General features: G+C 42.9%; 3 protein-coding genes across 5 annotated transcripts in view; 1 reads left to right on the top strand and 2 right to left on the bottom strand.

The window, feature by feature from the left end:
- The window catches only part of slc41a2b (solute carrier family 41 member 2b), a 34,864-nt gene extending 29,899 nt beyond the window's left edge, over positions 1-4,965 (bottom strand). Inside the window, exons 1-3 of one of the 3 annotated variants that reach the window (XM_084573263.1) lie at positions 4,861-4,965; positions 3,023-3,611; positions 1,495-1,602 (exon numbers count right to left, since the gene is read on the bottom strand). In XM_084573263.1, the coding sequence (XP_084429389.1) occupies positions 1,495-1,602; positions 3,023-3,568 (654 nt within the window). In that variant the 5' untranslated portion in view covers positions 3,569-3,611; positions 4,861-4,965. Of the gene's footprint in view, positions 1-1,494; positions 1,603-3,022; positions 3,710-4,594; positions 4,822-4,860 lie in introns of those variants that run through there. The other 2 variants (XM_084573261.1, XM_084573262.1) reach the window with 2 other exon arrangements.
- Positions 4,966-5,282: 317 nt separating this feature from the next.
- nopchap1 (NOP protein chaperone 1) lies at positions 5,283-8,558 on the top strand. Its single transcript, XM_084573919.1, has 4 exons — positions 5,283-5,403; positions 6,067-6,141; positions 6,245-6,378; positions 6,541-8,558. The coding sequence occupies exons 1-4, from the start codon at positions 5,343-5,345 to the stop codon at positions 6,733-6,735; spliced, it is 465 nt and encodes a 154-aa protein (XP_084430045.1). The 5' UTR covers positions 5,283-5,342; the 3' UTR covers positions 6,736-8,558.
- Positions 8,559-8,566: 8 nt separating this feature from the next.
- aldh1l2 (aldehyde dehydrogenase 1 family, member L2) lies at positions 8,567-26,411 on the bottom strand. Its single transcript, XM_084573916.1, has 23 exons — positions 26,355-26,411; positions 24,887-25,031; positions 23,163-23,397; positions 21,404-21,569; positions 21,199-21,300; positions 20,387-20,476; positions 19,955-20,089; positions 19,614-19,739; positions 19,412-19,503; positions 17,382-17,529; positions 17,150-17,269; positions 16,937-17,064; positions 16,611-16,761; positions 16,430-16,500; positions 15,827-15,932; positions 15,444-15,531; positions 15,010-15,103; positions 14,813-14,912; positions 14,564-14,662; positions 14,236-14,401; positions 13,035-13,140; positions 12,753-12,952; positions 8,567-10,745 (listed from the first exon to the last, which is right to left on the bottom strand). The coding sequence occupies exons 1-23, from the start codon at positions 26,400-26,402 to the stop codon at positions 10,690-10,692; spliced, it is 2,772 nt and encodes a 923-aa protein (XP_084430042.1). The 5' UTR covers positions 26,403-26,411; the 3' UTR covers positions 8,567-10,689.

Raw genomic sequence — 26,411 nt, 5'->3', positions numbered from 1 at the left:
CATTGGTTCAGTGACTGTATATGTGTGATATCTGTTATGTATACTGAAGAAGTCCAGACACTTTTCTTGCAATTGCAGGCCTCTCCTCACTGAATTTCTGTCTATATCACGGCTGAGGAGAATAACAGTAACATGAAGACAAATTGTTATTTGGGACACCGCTGCGGAGAATCAGTTCATGCTGAGCTCCTCTGTCCGTGTTGACACAGGGCTGTGTATGCGGAGGGTGTATGGGGGGAGCCGGATGCCAGCAGGAAGAGCCAGAAAACCAAACAAAGAAAGAATTCTGCTCTGTCACTGCTTCAGCTTCTTCTGCTTAGCAACATTTTGGGAAGTGGAGGTCAACACCGAGATGTGGAACCACTGAGAAAGCGCATATAAATACCTCTTTCATATGGAACTCAAACAGGACAGGTTTGTGGAAGGTATGATACGGTTTGAGCACATGATCGCCAACAGGCAAACCGGTTCCCTCTTCCTTTTTATTATCTATGTTTTTCTTGGCAATGTGGAGCAATGCATTTACCATCTGACTATTCTGCCATCCTGGTTGCAGCCTCTGTTCCATCTCTCTCTGCAGAAAATCACCCCTCAGTCTGCCACATCAGCAAATTCCTCTACTAATTCCCTAAAGGCTCTTATATCAAAACCCATTCAGATGCCCAAAATAATTCCTACTTGACACTCCAAAGTAATTATTCCAGAAGACAGTGGAAGAGAGAGTGGAGGCGGCTGCAGTGACCAGCAAGGGCAGAACTCCACTTGAGAATATAAGCCTGTTGTGTTTTCGCTTCCACCTTACCCGACATGTAATATAAGAGGTTAGAACTGCAATTACAGGTTAGACAGGACGAATAATAACACATAGCGATAGACAGCAACAGGCCAGATGACGCATGACCACAAAAAATGATGCAACTTCACACAAACAAACACGCGATGACGTTGCGTATCTAGTGTACCTTGTACAGTAGCTAAAGGACATGTCTGGGGGATGACGGGATACAACCAGATAAAAACTGGCAACCTGCAGCTACTTTCACATATCCTTTGCCTCTGCCCTGTTATTGTACAGCTCTGGGAGAAGTTATTGTTAAAAAGTGTGGGATGTGATACACCAAGTCATGTCAAACGCTGTAAATTGGTAATATGACTGGAAACGTCAAGAGAAGATACGTATTTGTATAAAATCGTGTTAGCAGTTGGTAAAAAAGCATTACGAAGACAAGGCAGATCCACCCACACAGGATGCATGGCTGAAAACAGTGAGAGGAATATACATTATGTATATTGAGCATGCATATGGAGCAGTCGACTCATAAGAATTCAAGAATTCAGGAGAAGCAATATCAAGTGAAATGGGAAAACTCGTCCATAATTATAAAGCCCCTAGAAATAATTGGATTATACTTCATGTGGCACATAAAAACAACAGGGTACCACTCATACTGCATCTAAAAAGGGGAGAGGTGTGCGCGTGTGTGTGTGTCTCACCGCTGTGGACAGCCGCGAGGCCAGAGTCATCTCCAGGTTTCCCTTCAGGCCGAGCAGTGCAGGTACCAGGATGAAGATCTCTGTGATGTACTGGAACGCCTCCCAGTGCTACGGACAACCAACACGTGGACATGTTAGGGTTATTTTCCTATTTTCTCCAATAACACTCAGACTCGTTTGACATTCAAATGCCACGCAGTCATTCAGATAAGGCAAAATCGTCATTTGCATAATGCAGCTCTGTAAGTGGGAACAGCACACGGCAGCAACCACAGACTTCTGTCAGTCGTTCTTATCAAGGATTCTGGTAGTGAGTCAGTAAAGAGTCAAGGATTAAAAAAAATAAAAAAATTTACCTAAAAGCATCCAGATGCAGTTAAGGGAAGATGTAGTTAAGTCACTATGCAATTAATGCAGGCTGATGTAAAACAGTATTTGTACTTCAGTCAAGGGAATTTGTGAACTTGTGGAATAGCTGCAGTAAGAAACTGAAACACAGTAAGTTTAAACAAATTCTTAATTCATTTGTTAGTTGCCGGATATGAAATTGGAGACTGGGCAGGGGCTCTGGCAGGGAAGGGTGGAGTGGTAAAAACAGTAGGCTCTATAAGCTATAGTTTTATATAGGCTACACCTTTTGCCAACAACTATACATATATGATGTATATTCAGAGCTTGGTGTATAAGTCTGTATAAGACTGTTCATATTGGTAAAGTCAAACAGACTGGCACCATACACTCAAGGTAGTCAAACAAAGATGAACAGTAACCTTAACATCAACACAGTTCATGACCGATTCCTCCGACACATCTGTACACACAACTCTGAGCAATAAAGAATTATTAAACTCTTCGATAACTTCCAAAAGCATGTGCTCTTTCCTACCCCCTGCCATCCTCACCACTTTCTAGCACTGTAGAGAGCGTGCTGACCACTGAGGTTCTCTCTTGATTGTGGTGCATAACTTGGCAGCCGGGCAAATAAAGATGGTAGCCACCGGTGGTATAGTGAGAAACAAATGCAGAACTCCCAGCAGGTATTTCTGGAGATTAAGACTGATCAATTGTGTTTTGTCATATGTGTCATGTACAACTATCCAGTTACACTGCTGTTGATTGGAGACAGTATCAGTGTAACATGATCTTCTATAGGGAGTGCTACATTGTGGGTTGTTTACAGTGCGTTGAGGGGTTTGTCACAAAATCAAACAACAGTCTTCTTCAATGGTATTATGGTGCTTTTACGTCCATATAAGGTGGTGATAAATAATCTGGATAAACTGGTCACTTTACAGACTAATAGTAATAATCGAGCTGCTTGTGTGTTTGCACTTGCAGATTTTGTTATAGTCATGATACCATGTTGTGACATTATGCTAATAGTGTAACTGAACAATAAGCACACAGTTAACCCTAACACTAACCCTAACCCTATGATGTAATAAATTGTTAAATCCCACCCTGTCCCACCCTTGTGTGCTCAACAATGCTCACCGGTAAACAACAGTCGTATTGTAGCTCAGCTTACCTGCACAATATCCAGCACCATTCCAGCTGACACCGTTCCAAACCCAGCGAGCAGGAAAGGCAGCAAAATCTGCAACGCCATAGCGAGCGGCGACTCCTTGGGCATGTTCTGCACGTCACACCTCAGTTCTTCCTCCTCCTCGTCCTCTTCCTCCCCCTCATGTGCCTCCTCCCCGGAGAGCCTCCTCTCGGCCAGCATGGGCTGAGTCTCAGAGTAGCCGCAGTCTCCGCTGTCCGATAAAGTCACCGAGGACCGAGAGGCCCGGTCCGTGACCCGCCTCCCTTCGACGTGAGTCGACTCCTGCCTGTAGCCGTTCTGGAGCGCGCCGGCCTCAGGCTTCGCGCCGATGTCCACCATGGCCAGCCTCTCCTCCTGTAGTTTGGTGTAGCCTGTCGGGACCATGGTCTGGAACATAGAGGCGAGCCGCCCGGTGGAAACAGGTTTCAGGGAAAGAGCACTCCACGCGCCACCTGCTCCACTCATGCGCACCGTCAGGCTAGAGCCAAGAGACTCCCCTATTGCTCCACCCAAGCCCTGGATGCTCATGGTGCGGTCTCGGTCGGCAGCGTCTCATCTCCCGTCATCCGGTCTGGGTGGGGGCAGTGTCCAAACAACACACAGTCAGGTGTATTACACAGGCTCATGTGTGAAATCCATGTTGAGGAATGGCCTCAGGTGCTCATCAGTCTAAGGCAAACACACAGGTGGAGAAGAAGAAGAAAGAAGAGAAAGTAGCAGAGCGTAGAGGAAAACACAGCCTGGAGGAATTTTTAAAGAGGAAGTCTTTTTAACTGGACCCAGGCTAAATACTGAGCAGATGTTTTTAAGAAATGACAGAGCAGTTTGGAGAGAATGCATGCAACTTTACATCATGAATCACATGAACCGAAGGTATACACAACATTGGAGATGATCACTATTAAAAGCTGCTGTACTATTTGATTGCAAAGCATAGTAAACCACAATCGAAACCCACTTCCGTTTCTGATTTTTTGTAGCTTTTTTGGGCTAATACGAGCTACATATTCAAAAGCAGCTGTTAATTTAAATAACCAGAGAGCGCGGGGAGGAAAGCACAAAATAGCTATTATAGCTACAAATATCAATTATTATTCTGAAAGCTAAAACGCTTTGTTGACCCTCTTTGCTAAAAGAGGGACAACTAATGTCGTTTTAATAAAAAAATAAAAAGTTCTGACGGACCACAGCTGCAGTCTCCAGCTTCTTATTTCCACTTCATCGTTGTTCGGGCCTCCGTATTACCCATCTGTGTCACTGTAACATTTCTATTTTAAGGTAGCATTTCCCTTTCAAGCCTTCGCACAACAAACGATTTACTGACACATTTGCTTAACAAAATAAAACGAGCTAGTTGTTGTTATTTGTTTACGGTGGCTAACTAACACGGCGCTGTTAGCTGGCTGTGTAGGTATCAAAACAGTCGGAAGCACGTCGGCTCCCAACCCGCGGCAGCACGGGAGCCAAAGTTAGCCATTAAATACATTTTTAAAAAACAGCAAACTGTCTGTACGAGTCACCCGCGTTATCTGTTTCTTGTTGCTCTTAAATTACCTTTCCAGTTTGGAGAAATTTCACCCAGCAGCCGAGATGCGGAGCCCTCTTCCCTGTCAGCTAGCAGCCAGCCAAAGAGCAGCGTCAGAGCAAAAAAGTGCCACCGAAGATCGTCTACGCAGGAAGATGAGCGACTCAGTTGGAACGGTTGTCACTGGTTATCTCGATTCAATACAAGGACGTGCGTCAATGTGAATGTATAATAGCAACATGTGGAATAAATGATAAGCAAGCATTTAGATATAAGCAGACCAACATAAACTCACATCTTGAAGGACTGTCAATAAATTGGGTGCGTTTGAAAAATTGTCTGTGAATTGTGTAGTTTGTGGTCGACCCTGGGTATTTGTGGTAAAAAAAAAAATAAAAAAAAGTTTGAGGGAGACCTCTTGCTGTACCGATAACGTCTGTGGTCGAAACAAAAAGTGCCACACATAAATTGAGATTGTAGTGCGCACGCGTAGAGCACGCATCGCTGGAGTAGTTTGGTTTAAAAGCTAATTGTTTCTTAGATGTCCTGACAAATTCTGTCAGCGGGGTAGTTAAAAGAATGCTTGTTTTTAGCCTTTCTTCTCGTTTTTTTTATTTTAATTTTTTACTTCTTTTACATCATCTAAACTAGTGTGTTCTTTCCAAACAGTAGAGGGCGCTGTATAAACCAAAGGTTGAATATTTGACCTTTAACCCGGATGTTGGTCGAAGCGTTAACAACACATGTCGATGGAAACAAAATTGCGTCCTCTCTAAAATGGAATTAAACGCCAAGAAAACGAGTTCACAGGCTTTGCTGTCGTGTGGCAACGGAGGAGGTTTGATTGTTTTCTTTACTGGGTTGCTTTGGGAGAGTTTAAAGGGAAGAAATCGCGCATTTAACCACGATACAGTAAAAAGTTAACTGACTAGAGACCCTTTAAGTTGGTCTAGTAGTTATTCAGGAAATGTGACTACTACCCCGGCTGATTCTATATATTTTTTACAAGGAGCACAGTATTTGTATCGACTCATTTTTAATATATTTGATATCTGTTTGGCAGGTTAGAAAGCGTTTTTAATGTATTCCTTTATTTATTTATTATTTTATTTATTTATTTTAAACATATATAGTTATAACGTTTGTGTTACTATAATTAATTCACGATATTGCCCTGTAAAATTATGTGTTAAAAGTTCACTCAAAGTTTTTCTATGAAATAAATACATGTTAAGTCGCTGTCTCCAAATAAAGTGAGAAAAAAAATAGTGGTTGAGCCTACAGCACCATTTAAAAGGCCGGACACACCTTCTCATTCAATGTGTTTCCTTTATTTTTATTATTTTTCTACATTCTGGATTAGCACTGAATACATGAAGACTATAAAGAAACACATATGAAATTATGTAGTAAACAAAAAATAGAATGTGTTTTATATTTTAACGTTGCTTTGGTGACAGTCCCATTGGGTTTGTGTTGATCTTGTTTCCTGTGCTGCCAGGTCTCGGCGAGAAGCTCCTCCTCAAGCCAACGGCCGGCCGATCCCTGCAGACGGAGAGAGTTCCCAGAAGCAGCGGTAGGTCTTTACTGCGGCGTATCTTGCGGCCAGTCTGATTTTAATGCTTATTTTATATTTGAGAGACTGATAACGCTTTCGATTGCTTCGATTGTCGCCTCAGTGCTGGAGCGGCTCCAGAGCTTCCTGCCCCAGATGGCCGAGGCCAACGAGAAGCTGAAGCGGCAGATGGAAGAGGCTCCTGCTGGACACTTCGACATAGAGAGCGTGGAGGAGGAGGAGAGGGTTATAGAGATGGTAAGAGTCAGTCAGTGTTTGCTTTGCTTTACTCAGTACAGCTACGCCTATAAGCATCCAGACAGCTACTCTAATGTACATTTAAACATTAGTGAACACTCCTTTGGCGGTTTTCTTCATTTAGCGTGAGGTTTGATCGCGCCATGTGGTTTCTCCCTTCAGGACGTAGCTCTGGTGGAGCTCAGCGGCTCGGAGAGCGACTCCGAAGACGACGAGGGGACAAACTCCGAGGAGGAGTCGGGCTCTGATGGCGACGATGCCGACATTGAGATCACGGAGCAAAACTTCAAACTACCAGGAGACAAAGGCAATAAGAAGAAAGCCAACATCCAGGTTCTGGATCAGCAGGGGGTTTGATGAGTCGCCTGCACAAACTTTGGACCGAGTTTAATTTTTAGGGTGAGGTGGAACTGCCTCGTGTGTTGATGGGATTTTTGACTTTCTTCACGCACGGGTGGTGAACGGAACGGAGACACGCACACACACCTTCCTCATCTCCATGGGGACAACGATAGGGCTGGGTATTGCGACTAATTTCCTGAATCGATGGTCAGTAGATCTTGGTTCTGCCTCTAGTTTCACATCTTTTACGAGTCTTTGCTTTTGCCCAGCTCCTCTCTGTTGTCATACTTTTTAAATCCAGTCAGCTTTCAGGCCTGACGGTGCTCTCAGAGTCGTCGTGTTTTGCATCTCCCTAACATTAGGGCTGATCTCGTTGCAAGATTTCTAACGAGAGGATGCAGGAATCGATACACGAATTTCATGAAACGGATCGGATCTTTCAAATCGAGATCGTTTTGAGATGGAAAGTCTTTTCTTTTTAAATCCAGTCCTCATCAGCAGTGACAATACCTTGCAACCTCGTGGATCACTTCATTTCTGTTTTCATGAACTCATTACACTGTTACGCACTGTTTAGACTGTCATTTCATTAGGCACATTTGGAAGAAGAAAGGTCCATGTGATCAGGTCCATGGCGATGAAAACAAAGTCTGCTACATCTAGAGTTGATCATTCTTTATTAACTTGACATAATTCAGGATTTTGGTAATCCTGGCAGCTCATTGAAACTGTCATAATTAAGTTGTTTCATATGGTCACAAACAGTTTGCGTTTTTGCTCAATCATTCTTGACCTTATCTCATAATTTTGACTCATATAATGGTAATTACTAAGAAGACATTATGACGTTGCCTGATATAATTTTTTATTTTGTCCTTGACATTAAATGTGGAATGAATATTGCCATGGATGCAGTGAGTTTAGAGTTTGCACTACTTCTTTTTTCTCTCTTTATGTACACCAAGCTATTAACATTTACTTCATCATATCGAGAAACTCCACATACAGAGGGACAGATGGCTTGGAACGGCTCATCATCTGAAGCATACATCCTCAATGTCACCAGTGGCACTGGGTGCTTAGTGACGATGTGACAGGAGCAGCTGGATGAGTTCTTAAGTGTGTGGCGATATACACCGTCTCATCAGATTCAGCCAAATGAAGCAAAGACGAATGGGCGGTGCTTCACAGTTCAGATAGACAGCCTGATCTAGTCTGCATTTCACTTGAGAACAAATACTGAAGGCAGAAAAGCCCACAAACAGTTGAAGACAAAGGAGACAACCCATTCTTGGGTGATGTTTAAGGATTCCAGACTTCAGGCATTCCTCTCTGCAACAGTTTGTTGATGATTTGGTCTCTTCCTTTCCTCCAATTCGGATGCATCCTCAAATTAAAGCTTACGGCCTTTGTGAAATTATCATTTTGTAATAACTGAGTGTCCATCTGGCCTTTCCGTTTTGTTTTTTTTTGTGCTACCATTGAACCATTTTGACCACAGTAAACTTAAATCCTTCCTTAAGTTCGACTCTGCGAAGAAACATTTTTCGTCCCATTTCCACTCCAGAACATTCACCTTCTTGTCTTTAAACCATATCTGTGTAGATTCCACTGTATGTTTCAGGTCATTGCTTTGCTAGAACATAAATCTTCTCCCAAGTCATAGTTTTCTTGCAGACTGAATCAAATTATCTTAAAGAATTTTGTTATATTTTACTGCGTTCATTTTACCTTGACGAGTCTTCCAGGGCCTCCTACAGCATGATGCTGCTACCACCATGCTTCATCCTTTTTCTATACTGGGGGATGGTGTGTTTGTGGAGTATTTTGTGTCCGCCAGGGACAGCACCAATTCTGATGGGTACACAGCTCCATTTAGGTTTCCTCAGACCAAATAACCTTCTTCCCTTCTCTGCCCTTTCTCTTTGCCACTCTCCCATAAAGCTTTGGCTGGTAACAATTTAATTCCTTCAGACCATAGACTGTATAAATATGGACAGCATGTCTCTTGCATTGGCCAAACTGACACTATCAATGACCAAAATATTTGATATGTACTTTAGAGTTTTAGTTTGGCCCATCCACTAATATGGAGGGGGTGGAGCTTATGACCTATACTGCAGCCAACCACCAGGGAGAGCTCTACTTACTTTGGCTTCACTTTTGAGGAGCTGTTGTGTCGTCCATCTTTATACTGTCTATGCTTCAGACTAGTCAAATGCATCTTGGTGGTCTCCTTCACTGGTCTTCTTCTTGCATGGTCATTCATTTCGTGAGAAATCTTATAAAAGCAATGAAAGGGGAACACATCCAAGAGGGGGGGATACTTTTATAGGCACTGTAGTATGTTAGTATAATGTACAAGACAGTACAGCATTTCACAGTAAATTTAACTCCCACCTTTTTGTCAAGTCAAACACGTGCCTCCTAGTCCTTGCTGCCTTCAATGACAATGTGGGACAAAGACAAAACGACTTTTTTTTTTTTTATGGTGCATAAAAACCTCTCGCTGGTGTGTCTTTAATGCATACGACATAGTGTTATAACATACAGTCTTCGTCGGACACGTACAACGTGAAAAATATATTAAACAGTCCCTTTTCCCCTCATTTGTTAAAAAATATTTACAAAGAAAGTCAAAGTCGACAAAGGGAGGAGAGACTGAACGTCCACGGCTAGGACATTTGAACAAGCAGCTGCAGGGGCGTGATGTAAACAACAAGTGGCTCCCTGCACCTTGTTCTAGAGAGAATACCATATCTTACATCAGTAGATGCATTTGTTTCAAATGGCACGAGAGCTGTGAAATCCAAATTCTGAAAGAACCAGGTTGTCAATGACAAAGTTAGCTTGGAGCGAAAAATAAAATAAAAAATATCAACCACAGTTGACAATTTCCTATGCATTTTTATATATTAAAGACAAATGACACCTAAACACTCTTGTTGGAGTGTTCGTGGATTCTGACATCTGACATACGAAGCAACCACTTCTCAAATTGGATGCACATTAATGACTTCAGTGAAAGTACTAAAAATGAAAGTTTGTAAAACAGTTTCTTATAGTGTTCAGAACAAAAATTAAAACCTACCCACCTCCAATGCTGGAAAGGTTGGCTCTAAAAATCTGTATTTTTACCAACTTCCATTTTGCTGTTGTGGAGCCGCTCACCATTAAAACTTTAATTAATTGTCAATAATCTATTCTTCTACTATTGCCACTTTGTTTTTGTATGTTACCTTGGAAACAAAATTATTTTTTTACTTTACAAAATCCATATTTCTGACTGTTTAATCCTTATCTCCCGGCAGTGATTGCTCTGAGTGTATAAAACTTTAAAAATTAGAAACGTATCAAATCAGTGACATTTTGATCTTACGCCCAAATTTAAGTTCATTTTTAAGTCAAGGTTGACTTACTAGCTTTTTTCCCAAGCTTTTGACCACCTTCCATGGTGACCTGCTAATAAAGACTGTTAGAAATGTCTTGAAAATCTATAGTAGTATCTAAAGGTCTAACTTTGTTGTAGTGGATTGTCGGTTAAAATGTAATTTAAATGGCAGTTTGGATGCTTTTGCTTTCAATATTTTGTTAGTACCCAGATACAGCTCAGCAGTGAAGTCCTGTACAAGCGTCTGATGGTCCAAAACCAACAAAACACTTGCACACACCCTGAATCATAGTGACCTTTGCATAAAGATCGGTCTAACTGTCTGTGTTCGGCTATAGCACAGGACAGCCTGAAAGCTCCCGAAGAAGGAGTTAACAAAGGAATGGTGGAGGTGGCACCGACTGAACCGGAAACTTTGCTGGAAGTTTGGCTTCCGACAGTCAAAACGCATCCAACTCAGGAGTTTCACTGTGTATACTGTATATGTCCAGAATAAAGCTGGATGTTTGACACGCAGACACCGACGAGTTCTTTTCCTAGGCAGAAGTGAGACAGAGTTCGTGAGGAGAGTTTAAGCCTCAGTACTCCACAGTCACTGCTTTGGTCTTGAGGTATTCCTGGAGGGCGTCCTCTCCTGTTGACAACACAGGGAACAAGAACAGGTCAAAAGCTTGAAGGGTTGCTGAGGAACACTGCAACAAAACACATAGTAGGTGAAACACTTTTTGTTTTTATTGTAAAGTCAATGGGAAATTTTACCAGGTCTAGCTGTTGATAGGTCTAGCAATGCCAAAAAACCTTACAACTGCAAAGCATCAATATTAAAACTGTTGTGGCTTAAATCAATAAGCTGGCAGAAATTCACGTTAAACACTTTGTCTTCAAAATCCTCTTGGATTAGCAGCCATGGACTGGTTGCCTTACATTTAATTCATAAGCATGAACCATTGGGCTACCAAGCACCCACCAGTTCATATCTTGAAACAGGGCTACAGAGAAAGTTCTTCAAATCTTCAAATAAAAATATTTATTACTTCAAAATCTACAGCTCAAGTTAAACTTTTTTTGTCTGTTTTTAGAGACATGTATTCCTTCGGGAGATAATTAGATCAGCGTATATCCATATAGTGGGAGTGACTGGGGCACCGAAACGCAGCCTCTAAATAACGCATTATCTGCTGCGAAACGTTCATTTCACCAATATTTTGTTATTGTACGCTAGTGCTATTCCCCGTTGAGTCCGGAGTTACCTGTTATCATGTCTTCTGATAATGCCTTCAGGTGTCTTCTGACCTGGATGATGTCGTCTCTGAGCACCGCACGCACCCGCGACGGTCGGCTTGTTTACCTGTAACTTGCTACTGCTAGTTTTTTGCAACATGGCTGAATATTTTTCCGATTCTGAGGTTGTGGACGAACCATAGCAGTAGCAAATTACAGGTAAACAAGCCGATCGTCGCGGGTGCACGCAGCGCTCAGAGACGACATCATCCAGGTCAGAAGACATCATCTGTAGACTGACCTACAGACCTCGGATGATGATAACAGGTAACTCCCGACTCAACGGAGAATAGCACTAGCGCATCATAACAAAATATTAGTGAAATGAACGGATTTCGCGGCAGATAACTCGTTATTTAGAGGCTGCGTTTCGGTGCCCCAGTCACTCCCACTATATGGATACGCTGATCTAATTATCTCCCGAAGGAATACAAATTACACAAAAGTTACATAGGTGAGTTAACGATGGTATTTTATGCCAGAAATACTGTTTAAGTGTTTAAGTCCAATCTCAGAAGCCATTTGACACTTGGAGGTGGTCTGGGACAGGTCCACTTCTCTTTGGTAGTGTGAACACAATGCATCCTGGGTCACATTAAAGATCTCCTACTCAACAGGTTTGCTCTTGTGTCAGAGTTTTGCCTTATTCTTTAAGAAAAAAACACACCACCACTATTATTAATGATCACCGGAAAAGGAAAAGGAACCTTAAGTATGTCCGTTTATGAGTAATGAGAGCATTTTAAAATATTCTGCCCTCGTAGCTGTTAACTCACTAAATAATAAATAAACATGAATTAACAAATGAAACGATTCAATATGAGCACACTGTGTGCCATTAAAACCGTATCGGCATGTGGTTAATTATTGATGTGATCATGCTGTTGAATAAGGAGCCCTGTGGAGTCAAGCTTATTTCCTCAATAATGATCCGTGTCTTTATTTATTTACTATTATTACCACAGATTACTGTGTGTATGGGGCGCATTAGAATACTGCATAAGTTAAATAATTATTTATTGATCTCCATCCTGGCGTTTTTTATTTGAGACGTGCACAAAACTCAGATTCAGATTATAACTCAAACCCTGGAAGCTTCCATAAAGTCCTCATAAAGGCAGTGGCTTAATATTTGTGCAATGAGCTGTTAGCAGGCCATGAGAATTTCTAGAGCCAAATGTGAAGCCATTACCTTTATGAAGACTTTATGGAGCGTGAACTGACCTTTATGTGTAAAATCAGCGACCAGCCATTTGTCTCAGTGGCTGTACAAGCGTTTTAACTGCTTGGCTTTTCTGTCGACAACCCTGCTTGCGAATTCTCTGGTCAAATATTTATAAAATGCCAGGTCTCCACTCACCAAGGTCTTTCCCAAAGCCTGACTGCTTGAAACCCCCAAAAGGTGAAGCCACATCGGTCTTGTTGTAGGTGTTGACAAACACGGTTCCGGCCTCCAGCCGCTCGCTCACGTACATGGCCTTGTTGATGTCGCGGGTGAAGACGCCTGAGGCCAGGCCATACTCTGTGTCATTGGCTCTCTGAAGCACGCCGTCCACATCGCTGGGGTTTGGAGGAACAGGACAGAATAGTGGTTAGCAACTCAAGTCACATGGCAGCAAGATGCTCTTAGCTCATGACTTACCCATCTTTGAATTTGGACACCACCATGACGGGGCCAAAGGACTCCTCTTTGGCGATGAACATGTGGTCCTCCACATCAGTAAACACAGTGGGCTCCATGAAAAAACCTGAAGGACAATAACCATATTATGCATAGTAGTCAGTACTTTCATTCTTTTCACTTCTTACTTCAAGCTACCTGTTTTAGTGCTGCATGAGGTACTTGGCATTTTGTGCAAAAGTTCTGTCTAAGAGTGCTGAAGTTGATCACAATTTCAGCTCCTACCGATTGTCAACTGTCCTGCAATTTTCCTGCTTCTAACCATAGACTGTATAAAGATGGACAAGGAACTGGTCCTCAAAAGTGAAGCCAAAACAAGTAGAGCTCCTCCTGGTGGTTGGCTGCAGTATAGGTCATAAGCTCCACCCCCTCCATGTTAGTGGATAGGTATAAAACGCCAAATAATAAATAATTTTTTTTTCAAGGATGGTTTCTATCATTTTAGGTAGGTAATATGATGCAGTTTTAGTTAGTTATTTGATGCTATAGCAACAGATGTGACATCATCAAATTGCCTACAAAATTAACTATTGACAAATTGCCATGCCAACCGCTCTGTGAGATGGTCCCTTAGGGTCGTGAGAGACTTAAATAAATAAGTACAACGTATAATCCAACATTTCTTTGTAACTGGTGGAGGTAGAGCAGAGTGGAATATTAATTAAACGAAGTCGTGACTGAGTCAGGAGGAAGTGTGGGTGGGTCACTGATAACGTGGTTCCACTCTCGGACCGTACTTCGCAGACCCCAAACTTGCAATATGGCGCTGCCCTTATCCCCGAGTAACTAACGTCAGTTTGGTCAGCGTAAGGAAGTGGGGACGCACTGTCCATATGTATATACAGTCTATGTTTCTAACACATCAACCTAAGGTGCCACGATAACCAGAAAATCAGTCTTAGTCTCTTCACCAGTCATAATGTTATGGCTGACTGATGTATATAAAATGCTTGTTTTCTGTGTATAGAATATTAAATGAAAAATGGTTGGTATTTGAAATTTAAAACCTAAGGCAAAAGAGTCTTAAAATATTAAGAAAAATATTATACTAGCTAAGAACAAAGTGTACTTGTCTTTTTTCGCATTGTAAACGTTATTACTGTGACTGGATTCAATGGACAGCATAATGTTCAGGCTTCAGGGGCCTCGGTGTGTGTTGTACCTGGCCTGTCCACCTGTTTCCCTCCATACACCAGCGTGGCTCCCTCCTTCAGTCCGACCTCGCAGTACTCCAGCAGCTTGTCCAGGTGGGCTTTGTGGTTCTGTGGGCCGTGGTCCGTGGAGCGATCCAGGGGGTCTCCGATCTTCATCTTCTTGATCTCCTCCACCTTTTGGGGACGGGGTGCAGACACAGAAAAAAACACTGATATAGTTTTGTTTCTTTAAACACCTTTAAATAGCACATTGCAGCTTGGCTTCAAGTACTAAACAGTCATCCTACAGTATCCACTGTATTAGTCCTAGAAGACGGCAGAAGAAGACCAACGTACCACTCGGCTGATGTATTCATCATGAATGGACTCCTCCACAAACAGACGTCCGGCCGCTATGCAGTTCTCGCCCTTGTTGAAATACACGGAGCTCATGCCCTGTGGAGCAGCACACATGCAAACACATAGAATTTAGAGGCATAGTCTACACGTCGGTTTCTCAGTGAAGTATTATATCAAAACTGACCTGAGTTTTTGATTCACAATAAATAGAAAGTATGAAAAGTTGTAAGAGTCCTGCTCTCTCACCATTCGTACAGCCTTGTCCATGTCGCAGTCACTGAAGATGATAAGAGGGGACTTCCCCCCCAGCTCCAGAGAAACCTTCTTCAGATTACTAAGTGCACAGCTGCAAGAGGAAATCACAGAGAAACAATCTCAGTGATCTAATAACAGGCATCTGAACCAATAACCACGGAACCAAAAAGTTCGTCAGTTTGTGCTACCTCTTCATGATTTGTTTGCCGATAGGTGTGGAGCCGGTGAAGCCCAGCTTGCGGATGTCTGGGTGGTCAGACAGACGCTGTCCCACCATGCCACCTGGAGATTAGGAAGGTCATACAGTCACAGAGTAAGAGATGGAAGCATGACAACACAATGGCACACAATGAGTGTGAGATTCACTTTAAATGAAAGAAAGAAGTATATAAGAGACTTTAACATGTGCATTTCAGTAAAGGAATGTATTCTTGCTGAGTGGTTCCCAGCCAGCCAACAACCCCCAAGAGATTTTAAAACATTTACAAGGGCAGAGCTTGGGAGTCTTTTTGGGCGATTTTCAGATTTTCTTTTCACTCCTGTCCAGTTTACAAAATGCAAAAATCACAAGTTTTATGGAAAAGAAAAAAGGGATTTTGTATTCTGGATTTGTGTTCATTACCAGAGCCAGGCAAAATGTTAACGACTCCTTTTGGGATGCCCGCTTTCACCGAAAGTTCTGCAAACTTCAGGGCTGTCAGTGGAGTGACCTGTAAATATTAGAAATGATCATTAGAAAGGAATACCAGGCCAGTTCAGCGTCGGCTTAACTGGATGAAATTAAACTAAACACATGTAGGATGGGGGGAGGAGCTGTATGTGACCACACTATCTGTTGTGATTAATATATTGCATAATGGCATTAGCTAAAATACCAGATACACTCCAGTATTTATATTCACGTAATATTCTTCCACTGGGGCAACGATTTGGCATGAGAAACAACACAAAATAAAATATTTTAGCACTCTGTGCAACTGATTTTATTTCATGTCTTCTTCTCACCTGTGCAGGTTTGAGAACCAGCGTGTTTCCTGCTGCCAAGCAGGCTGCACTCTTCCACGCCAGCATCATAAGAGGGTAGTTCCATGGGATTACTATGGCACACACACTGTTACAGAAAAAAAAAAAAAAACACATAGCGCTGCACTCAATACATTCAATAAACTCAAATTAAACTAAAGTCAAACACAAATTGATACAGAGCTCCGTAAAAGATTTTGCGCTCTTCAGAATTTTCTACATTTCGGCATAAAAATGAGTCTGACTCAGACAATTGACAAAGAGAATCCAATTAAACATGTGAAACAGAAATATTAAACTTGTGCATCTATTTACTCAAGAAAATTAATAATTGGTACCTATCTGTGAGTTACAAAAACATGTGAACCCTTATATCTGAAGTTAACGTTTCCGGTAACTGCTGATCCGTCATCTACAGAACCTTCGTGTTCCTTGCACGGACTTCCACAACATATCTATTTGATTACGGTCAGGACTTTGACTTTGTCTTCCAAAAACATTAATTTTGTTCTTCTTTAATTCTTTTTATATTTTATTTGAATTCATTACTATCTGAGGGGGTGTTTTTTAAATAAGGCGCTTTACCCCAGAGGTTCTTTTTTAGTGAAGGTCAGATTACGGTTGGGCCTGGCTTGGTTGATGGGGATCGTCTTGCCCTGCAAACAACAAGAAGTAACAGGATGTACTTCACTTGTCAGCGTTGAATGTTTATAAAGCTTCACTTTGGGTGCTTGTAAAGGAGACACCCTGTTGGACATTACCACACCTGGATCTTGTCGCACCAGCCAGCAAAGTAGCGGAAGGTCTGGATGGACATGCCTACGTGTGTCTTGAGGGCCAGGGTGTACACAGCTCCTGAGTCGATGGACTCGATTGTGGCCAACTCCTCTTGGTGTTCCTCCATCAGGTCTGCAAGCCTGGAGGGGAGATCAGAAGGGATAGGGAAAATGGGTGAGATTGAATTTAATATATTAGGTCGTTTTTTTGAGGATGCAGTTTTTTCATGGCTGTCTTTTAGCTTTGAGAGATCTGGACCAAAGTTATTCTCTTATCATGCAACACCACTTTATCCCTCTAGGTGGAGCTACTCACTTGTAAAGCAGACTTCCTCTGTCTCTAGGGTTCATCCTGCCCCAGGGCCCATTTTCAAAAGCTTCTTTGGCAGCAGCCACCGCCCGATCAACATCCCCCACCGAGGCGTAGGACACCTTACAGATCACCTGGGTAAAGGTTGGATGGTCAAACACAGCTCACAGGCACATCAAACATTCTATATGGGTGTATGAATGGTCTGATGCGACTCACAGAGCCATCATTAGGATTGATGGTATCGTAGGTCTTGCCGCTTTCTGCATCCTCAAAGTTTCCGTTGATAAAACACTGGTATGGCATTTTCACGGTCATGTTGTTCACTTCTTTGGTTGCCTGCGTAACAACAAAATGGCATTCCCATTTGGAAGTTAAGAATGACTGTGAGGATGACGTATGAAACTCCTTTAAGGTACACCGAGGATTTAGATGCTGTGATCAAACTCACATAGTCGATGACCAGCTCCTCCTCCTGGTCCTCTCCTCTCAGCTTGCGAACAAACATCTGGATGAAGTCCTGGAAGGTGGTGGCCATGTACACGTCCTCGTTCTGCAGCTGGACGCCGGCACACTTCTGCTTCACCTCCTCCACCAGCCTGAACACAAAAGCAACAACTCTTTACAGCTGCTAATGGTGGAAGCGGTCTTTTTCATTTTTTCTGCAGTACTGAAGAGTAATGGCAACATAGTCATACACATCATCTGAGCACCGTGGAGTTGAATTTGTTTCCAACAAAATGGCTCTGATTGGTTGTAGGACTATCCAATTGCATGCTTGACCCCATTTTGAAACTCAAATGGAATGCTAATGCACTCATGTTCTGATGAGAACTTTGTCTGGCTACACTAGGATATCTACACAGTAGACAATCAGCAAATTATCCGCGATTTTCAGGGAAGGTTAACTGCCAGCCCTCATCAACAAACTGCATTCCTCCACATTTGTGGGCTATTGTTGCTCAGATTAATGCCAAGACTTTCAAATGACCAACTGAGCGTGAGCCAGGCACAGAAGGGGCCTGAAAATGTCCACTGAGTTGTTAAACTTGTGCCAGTATTTGAGCTTAATTTGAAAAAAATACTTGGAATACTGGACAAAATATTTACTACTGACACCAGATTGAATCTGTCTAGCGTTGTTTATAGTTGTTTTTTGGGTACTGGAATTATTTTATTATTATGTTGTGTCAAGTCAAATGGCTTATCTTTATAGCTCATTATCATTTGTCTCAGGGGGCTTGCAACACAGTCTGGTTGCAATGGGTTATTCATTCATTCATCATTATGCTTCAATAACATTTATTATGAAAGGTTCAATTGTACGTATTGCTACGATCAACTAATCAGAATCGATAATAGTTGGTGCAATAATTAAAAAAATAATCAATGGATTAATCAACTAATCGGAAATAGAATCGACAGATTAATCGATAATTAAAATAATCGTTTGCTGCAGCCCTAGTTTGAACTAATGGGAAGATGTAAAGTGCTTTAGGTGATAATAAGTAGAAAGATGCTTTGTAAATACAAGACCATTTACCGGACGAGTAAAGAATACAGTGAATGCCACAACCATAGGTGTACTGCTGCATGAAAGGCTGATATTGAGTTACAAACAAGTGTGTTCAGTACATTTAATTAAATGTAAAGATTATAGATGAGGGGTGTCAAACATATGGCCCGCAGGCCAAAACTGGACCACCGGAAGTTTCAACCTGGCCTGCAGGATGAATTTGCAATGTGCAGAAACAACACAGAAGACATGCTGGGTTTCAGATCAGGTTTTGTAAAGTGTCTTGAGACAATTTGTATTGTTATTGACGCTATATAAATAAATTTGAATTGAACTGAATTGAATTAACTTAACAAATTTTCAATAAAAGTAACTGCTATTTTTAATTTGTCATCTAGGGGCGCTGTTTTAGTGGACAAAACACAACACTGAGCCTCAGATTTAAACAGCAGAGGGCAGCAATGTGCGGAAACTGCACTTATTTTTCTTAAGAAATTGATAAAATGAACATTTTGATAATGTACTTGTGCTTCTTTCACATAAAACAAAGTGAAAACTTTGGAGTCGTCATTATAATACGTTATGTGGCTATTATGTTACTGGTCTGGCCCTCTTTATATCAAATTGTGCTGTTTTTGTTTTGGAGTACAACTGCAAGGGCACTCAGCCTACATCAGCTCCATACAGGACAAGACTGTTCTTGGTGACAAGGCGAGGTCTGGAACGCTCAATATCAAACTGTGCTGTATGTGGCCCCTGAACTAAAACGAGTTTGACACCCATGTTATAGATAGTTATGCACAGTTTATGAAAGAGAAGGTTCAACACAGACGTGATGTGAACTCTAACTTCTAAACTGTACTAAAATAGACAACTCCTATGTGTTTGCAAAGTCAGGATGTATTTTTCTGTCTGGTCTTCAAGAACCGGTCAAACACTTCTATTTAACTGTCTGCCTTCCTCACCTGACCACGTCCATGGAGGCGGCTCCGGACTTGAAGAAGTCGGTGGTGTCCTCAACGGCTGGTACGTTGCTGAGGATGCCCTTCCAGATGTTCTGCATATAAAATAAAAAATAGCATGACTTTCTTCTCTTAAGTCGTTCGTATACTTCTGAAAGACAAATGCTGCGTTAAAAAGAAGAAGATAACGCAGCAGTTTACTTGCCCTGATCTCCTCTGCCATCTTCTTCTCATCATCGGTCAGCTCCACGCTGGAGCTCTCTCCAGACGAGAAGTATTTGGAAGCAGGGATCATCTTCCCATCTTCAAACTGCAGGTTCTTTACCAGGAGCTATGGACCACGCAATGCATAGATAAGACACAAGAAGAGGACATGTCAAAACATGCAGTATCTGAGTAAGTGTTTGAATAACCCAGCAGCTAGAAAAGCTGCTTTATCTAGAGTTCAGCTCCATGGCAGCCAATAGCGGCATTTCCACACTTGTCCAGCCCTACTCTTCTTTGCTCTGGATATTTGTTTTGGAGTACAACTGCGGGGACACTCACTGCTTTTCCGTCGGTTCCGTACAGGACAAGCCCATTCTTGGTAACAAGGCCAGGCTGGGAGGCCCCCTCAAGCTCCAGGGGCTGTCCGGCTGGTGTAGACCCCCCCAACATGGATGAGCCATAAAGGGTGACAGACTGAGGAAAGACGCAGGGAAGAAACGGATATGTTTGGTGTGAGTGCATGTGTATTAACTTGCAGTGGTCAAGCGAACCCTAGCTGATCTATATTTTATAATGTCACATTGCACTTGGTGTCTTGACTGTGGGACAGTTCTCATATACAGTACAGCAGTTATTGAGTATATGAAAATATGCAATCTGGAGGCAAGAATGTCAAGTTCTGTATCAGTCCTTTAAACCTCTGTCTGTCTGACCTTACAACAGACACCTGCTCTCTGTATTTTCCTTGCTGCCATGTTCCAGGAAACGCACCTGACCATCAATGACGGTCCAAGCCCCGGGGACTTTGTCATGGCCGCGGATCCAGTTGTGGATGGCCTCAGCTGGCTGGGCCAGATTAACCTGGGAGGGGGGACACAGAAAAAAGCCGGAGTCAACACTGCTGACGAGCTCAGATTGATTTCCAGACCGGATCATTTAAGTTTCTGAGAATGAGAGGGAAGCCCAACAGCTGGCCGCTGACTGGAGTGACACAGTGGGAAAATGAGCCTCTGCTCTAAGAATAGCACATTTTGACATGCTGCCAGCAACGTGGCTCCGAGTGACAAATCAAAAAGCACCTAAAGTCTGCCCCACCTCCGTCTTTCCTCTTATAGGATAAACCGCACTGAACCAGCCAGTAGCCACGCTCTGCCTCTCAGGATTTGACCCTGAGGAACATAGAAGTAAATTTCCATGTTGTTCACTGAAGGAAAGTTATTGAGCTGAGCAGCTGTCCAGCAGTTTGAGGCTGCAGAATAAGTATTTGTCAGTGTAAATGAAGGGGCTTCTTGGGGCTTGAGGATGTAAATCATGATCTATATCAGTGTTTGATGGAAGCTAATTTAAAGTTTGAGTAATCTGATTTGAACAAATTAAATGAATGTATTATATGTATTAAAAAGTCAGTCTTTTTACCACAAATGATCCTCTTTCACACCCACTCCTCACAGAGAGGAAATTTTGACCTAAAAATATGTGGAATGTTGCAGTAGTACTACTCAGTCGCGCTACTTTGCCAAGAATATAATCCAGAGCCACAGAATATTCATATTACATGATTTAGGCTGTTGTCAAGCATTAACCTTGGCATTGGATTTCTTCTGAATGCCTTCGTAGCTCGCTCCTTCCTCTGTCTGGGGAACTCGAGGGGCCTTTCCGTCAGCGATGAGCTGCACCGACTTCACCTGAGCCAGGAAACAGTGAGAGCGACAACTCAATCTACGGCCCATGGTTGTGAAGTTAATATTATGTTGAATTGGAAAAGAATATTCAATTCCAGGTGGTTACCATAGCCTTGATGCCCTCCGGGAAGAGGAACCGGTTGTACAGTGTGTCCACGGTGTCGTTGGGCTCGACGGCGCACTCCTTCTGCAGCAGGATCGGTCCGGTGTCCAGTCCATCGTCGGCCCAGAACACCGTGAAGCCAGCTTTCTTATCACCCTGGATCAGTGTCCTGGGGACACACAAGGAGAAGTAAACAGTAAGAGTTCAGTCGTAACTCACCTATTTTTAGAACAGGTAAAGGATATAAAGTAGACCATAAACCTAAATGACCAGAGATAAAGAAATTAACACAGCTAACAGAGAATGTGGATATCAAGCTGATGACACACTGACAGGAGGATATAGAAGTAAATTTTTCAGTGGGTCGTAAGTTAATTTATCGTAATTTAGTCATGGAAAGTCATTTTCTTCTTAGCTTTATAAAATGTCTGAGGGAAATGTTGATATTCCTAACTCCTAACTCATGTTTTCCTTATGACTTTGTATTGAGGGCGAGATATAATTGAGCTTTTGGATGCTAAATTAGCTTAGCAGCTTAAATTAACATATGCTAGTTAAAGGAAAAGTTTAATATAAGCTCATTTGCTTTCTTGCCAGGAGTTAGGTGACAATATCAACAATACACTCATGTCTATCTGTTAATAGGGAAACTATAGCTAATTGCTAATTGCTAATTGCAAATTGCTAATGTTCAGGCAATCTTAACAATTAGCTTAGCATAAAGACCGGAAACAGGGCCTTTCTCGGTTCTAAGATTTAAATTCATGAACAGAAATCAGCCTGAAGCTCTCTAATTAACATATTATTGTTTTTAAATTTGCTCTATATTATCTATATCTATAGTAATTGCGGTGTACAAGATATGGGGATTTTTAATATTGGACAGAGCTAAGCTATCTGTTCCCCCACAGTCCATGCCAAGCCAGCGCTTCTTTGCTCTGGCCTTATAGATTTGAGAATGCTATCAATCGTCTCATCAACTCTGTACAAGAATGAAAAGAAATAACAAATTTTCTCGCTATTCTTGAAAAGAAAGAACTTCTTTGTTAGTTTGTTTACTACGTGAGTGAAGTGGGAAAGCAGTAGGTGTTCATATCTAAACTTCCCTGTCTGAAAATGTAGAAAGTCGTATTTTCACGACTGAAAAAAAGCGGAAGCTATTCATTTACACACACCAATTGCAGGAGTAGAGAGATAGCATAGGTGGAGAACAGACGTACTAGCAAGAGAGAGAGATAAGAAAACCAGCGTGCTGGGAGGCTAGAGTCAAACAGAACTGGTTTAAACCTCCTGATAGACAGACAGATAGCAGCAAAACTGCCTCTACCTTTACTGTGACCTGGACAACAGAGAGTACAGAGGCACTATGACCTACAGTATCTAAGCTATTTTACTACCCTTTATTAATCTGGCCAGAGATGTGTCCTCTGCATTGAACCAATCCATTCCTACGGACACTTACACACTACTTACACACTCTGAGTGTGTCCAGATACGCATGTGGCACCCAGGGAACAATCTGGAGACTGGAGTCTCTAAGTGGATATAGAGGGGATATGAACCAGTGACCTTATGGTCCCAAAGCTCCTTCTCTGAGCACCAGCCCACACCTCCCTTTAGCCTTAAGCTTATTATTGTATGTTGACATGCCCCAAGCACCAAGCAATGAACCAAATCAGTTTTTTATCTCTCCTCTTATTGAACTGCTCACAGGTCCTGTTCTCCCACCACCACCACCACCTTCCTCCTTGTCTTTCCTCACCAGTTGATGGCCGAGGCTCCTCTGTGCAGGGGCAGGATGGAGGGGTGGTAGATGATGGAGCCGTGCTTGGGGTGGTCGATGATGTTCATGGGGATGAACTGGGAGCAGAAGGGCATGACGTTGAGCTCGGCACCCACTGCCTTGTAGGCCTCCACCACTTCCGGGATGGGCTTCCCCTTTACCCTCCACCGTGGGAACTTGAACACCGGCGTCCCATCTTTCTCTGCTGCCACCGCTGGGAGGTAAGAGGAGAATTTAGTGATGCAGTCTTCAGTCATTTCATCATATCACAACAGCAGGTGCAGAATCTGGAAATTCTGTTGAAAATGCATGCAAGCATTACTATGGGGCAAACATGAGGTGTTACAATAACTGTCTTATAATAACCATCCTTGCCTTATTGTTGTATGGCTAAACAAGTCCAGGTCCAACAGTAATATTATCAAGTCTAGACATATTATGAGAGGAAAAAGCTGAATATTTCTCAGAAAAAAAGAGGGTAAGAAGGAGCCTATAGCTGATGATGACGCTTCCAGGAAAGATTGCATCACAGCAAAGTGCACAGCCCGATGTGAAGACTTTTCAACCCAAAGCTGTATCTCCAGGCCACACGGGGCCTCTCCCCACACAGACAATGGAGTCACTATCCCGCGGCTAACGCAGGATAAAGGCTTGTCTTTGTGCAACAGCACAGCAGAGTCAACACGCATCTACCTCAGCCACAGCATAGGCTTCTGGTTACCCAGAGTCTGAGTCCCGGACAGAGGAACAGCGACCCAACAGGTTGTCAACTCTGTACAAATGCTAATAAATGTTAACTCTCTTGCAATTTATGTATAATTTCAGAATACTCAACAGACAGAGACATCCTAACACCAAGGTTAGTAACAGACTCACAAGCATACTGCTGAAATAAACTGCATACCATACTTTGTTGCATGCTCAATATTAGGGTCTAGGTATCATTTTGTAATTTTTCCATTAAGAGTTGCCTCTGAGGTACCTTCAGTATCTAAATATACTCAACTATATGTAGATCTTCTGGAACAAGGAGGCTGTGAAGCGCTCCATCTTATCTGAGCACCCCCAGAAGAGCCAGTTGGGCAGTTAGGATGAAGATAGTACGCCACTGACTGCTATACCTCACTGATGGCTATATCCAGGCCAGAATAATCCTTGACGGGATAAATAATGCCTGGATAGCCCTCATTCTCCTCTCGTTCACACGGCAGGCATGAGCTTTTAGGTGGGGAACAAGACGAAAAGTCAGTCAGAATACCCTGTGCGATCTTCGGTTCCGTACCTTGTGAAGATCAACCTCACGGGGCACCAGGTTTATCCTTGAGCCTCACAATATTGTCAGAAAGACAGAGATATGCTTTTGACGTTGCTGATTTGCACCCCTTTACACTTGGGGCAGGGCAAGAGGCTGGGAAAGGTTGGGAAACAGCATTACATCCTTAACTGTGATGGTCAGACAGCAATTGTGCCACGCACACACGCTAACTTGAGGTACTTGCTGACAGCAATAGATGTGGAACAAGAAAAGCATCTAGAGGTCAAACACAAGCTGAACCAAATTCAAAAGAACACACCAAAGTACATATTACTTATAACTGACATTTCAGGGACAGACCGGGAATATAGCAATGATGCACTATGTCTGGTGCTGTACAATTTAGAGGAAAAAACAAATGAACCAACAGGTGAACAGGTTAACTCACCTAGGGGGTCGGCCTTGCCATCCTTGTCGGGAACTGTGAACACACCAACCACCTTGTGACCCTGCTTCCTCAGGTTGCTGTAGACCTCCTGGCCAAACAGGCTCTGGCCAATTATAGCTAGTTTGAGCTTATTCTGGTAATAATGCTGCAACGAGAGCAAGTAACTCGTTAGTTTCAATCATACCGATCTGGCATATCATTATGAACACCTGCCTAATATTGTGTAGATCTCCCCTTGTGCCTCCAAAACAGTTGTGACTCATCACAGAATGGACATGGGCCTTCTGAGGGTGTCCTGTGGTGTCTGGCAACCACTGACAGGTGAAGTGAATGGCGTTGACCATCTTGTGACAATGCAATGTTCTGCTGGGAAACTTTTGGACTTGGCATTCCTGTGGATGTCACTTAGACATGTAGCACCCACCTAGAACAGACCACCTAGGACCGGCAGGATGCAGCCTGACCCTAACCCTAATCCTGTTTTGGAGGCACTAGGGAGACCTACACAATATTAGGCAGGTGGTCTTAATGTTATGCCTGATCGGCGTATACATACAAAACCATGTACCATTTATTTTCCTAGACTTGGGAAAACATCATTACATGATTATTATCTTAGAACTCTTGAGAGTTTTCATTTTACTTTTACACTCACTTATGGCAATGCTAGGTGTGGGGTTCAGGTGGGGCCCATGCTTGCCTCTCCCGGGGCCCCCAAAATCACTACAACCACCCCTGGCCTAATGAATCATTCTGCCTGCACTGAGAAAAGCCACTGGCTGACGGAGAGAGCCCAACCCTCCTCCGTAGAGTGAGAAGTTCAAGTGCATGCCAAAGAGGCCCCCCACCCCTCTGGCTCTGGCTGGAGCAACACATGTGGATGGAGGCAGGTTTCAGGTTTCCCATGCTCTAATGAATGGACCTGTCAAGTGCACGAGGCACATTTTGCAACGCGTTTCATAACGCCTTCAAAGCAACACCCTACAGTAAGTGGACAGGACGGCTGAATGACTGACTGAGTGGATCGTGTGTATGCTGTGCGGCTGCAGCCCTGCAGGATCGGAACTAAGCCGCTGACGGGCTTCAGCGTGGAGCTCATGCGCTGATGCAACCTGTCCAGCTCTTGTACAGTAAAGGCCAGTGCTGGCACAGTAGCCTGTACCGGGGGGGGACCGAGCAGAGCAGAGCAGAGTGACCGGTAACGTGGCAAACTGCACACCATCATCTCATCTGTCTGTCCGTTGAGAGTACCTACAGTAGCAGAGCGATTTATGGAGACCTGGGAAAAGATCCACCTGATCCGCAATCAGAACCGAGCCTGGCTCAGCCCCCTTGGTGTGCCCCCACGACAACGGCATGCATTCACAATCTATGCAAGTGCAGTGTGTGTGCGTGTTTTCTAAATAAATGCAAAATAAGTCTTAATGTGATAATGCATATCTGTGGAGAAGCATTAAACGTTACTTACGGACGAGGTGGAGAATTTCCTAAGGACTTGACTCGCCGTCCACAACATGATGACGCT

The sequence above is a fragment of the Chelon labrosus genome, assembly GCF_963514085.1.
Source record: "Chelon labrosus genome assembly, chromosome: 23".
Classification (NCBI taxonomy): Eukaryota; Metazoa; Chordata; class Actinopteri; order Mugiliformes; family Mugilidae; genus Chelon; species Chelon labrosus.
Note: the sequence above shows the minus strand (reverse complement) of the source record. Positions and strands in the feature narration are given on the sequence as shown.

What these genes read in the sequence shown, in the direction of transcription:
- nopchap1 (XM_084573919.1), top strand. Translation starts at nt 5,343, where the DNA reads ATGGAATTAAACGCCAAGAAAACGAGTTCACAGGCTTTGCTGTCGTGT. An exon ending in GTCGTGTGGCAACGGAGGAG is followed by an intron (nt 5,404 to 6,066) that starts GTTTGATTGTTT and finishes CTGTGCTGCCAG; the next exon opens with GTCTCGGCGAGAAGCTCCTC. An exon ending in AGGAGAGGGTTATAGAGATG is followed by an intron (nt 6,379 to 6,540) that starts GTAAGAGTCAGT and finishes TTCTCCCTTCAG; the next exon opens with GACGTAGCTCTGGTGGAGCT.
- aldh1l2 (XM_084573916.1), bottom strand. Translation starts at nt 26,402, where the DNA reads ATGTTGTGGACGGCGAGTCAAGTCCTTAGGAAATTCTCCACCTCGTCC. An exon ending in TGGCAAGGCCGACCCCCTAG is followed by an intron (nt 23,398 to 24,886) that starts GTGAGTTAACCT and finishes CTTACCTCCCAG; the next exon opens with CGGTGGCAGCAGAGAAAGAT. An exon ending in AGATGGCAGAGGAGATCAGG is followed by an intron (nt 19,504 to 19,613) that starts GCAAGTAAACTG and finishes TTTTATATGCAG; the next exon opens with AACATCTGGAAGGGCATCCT.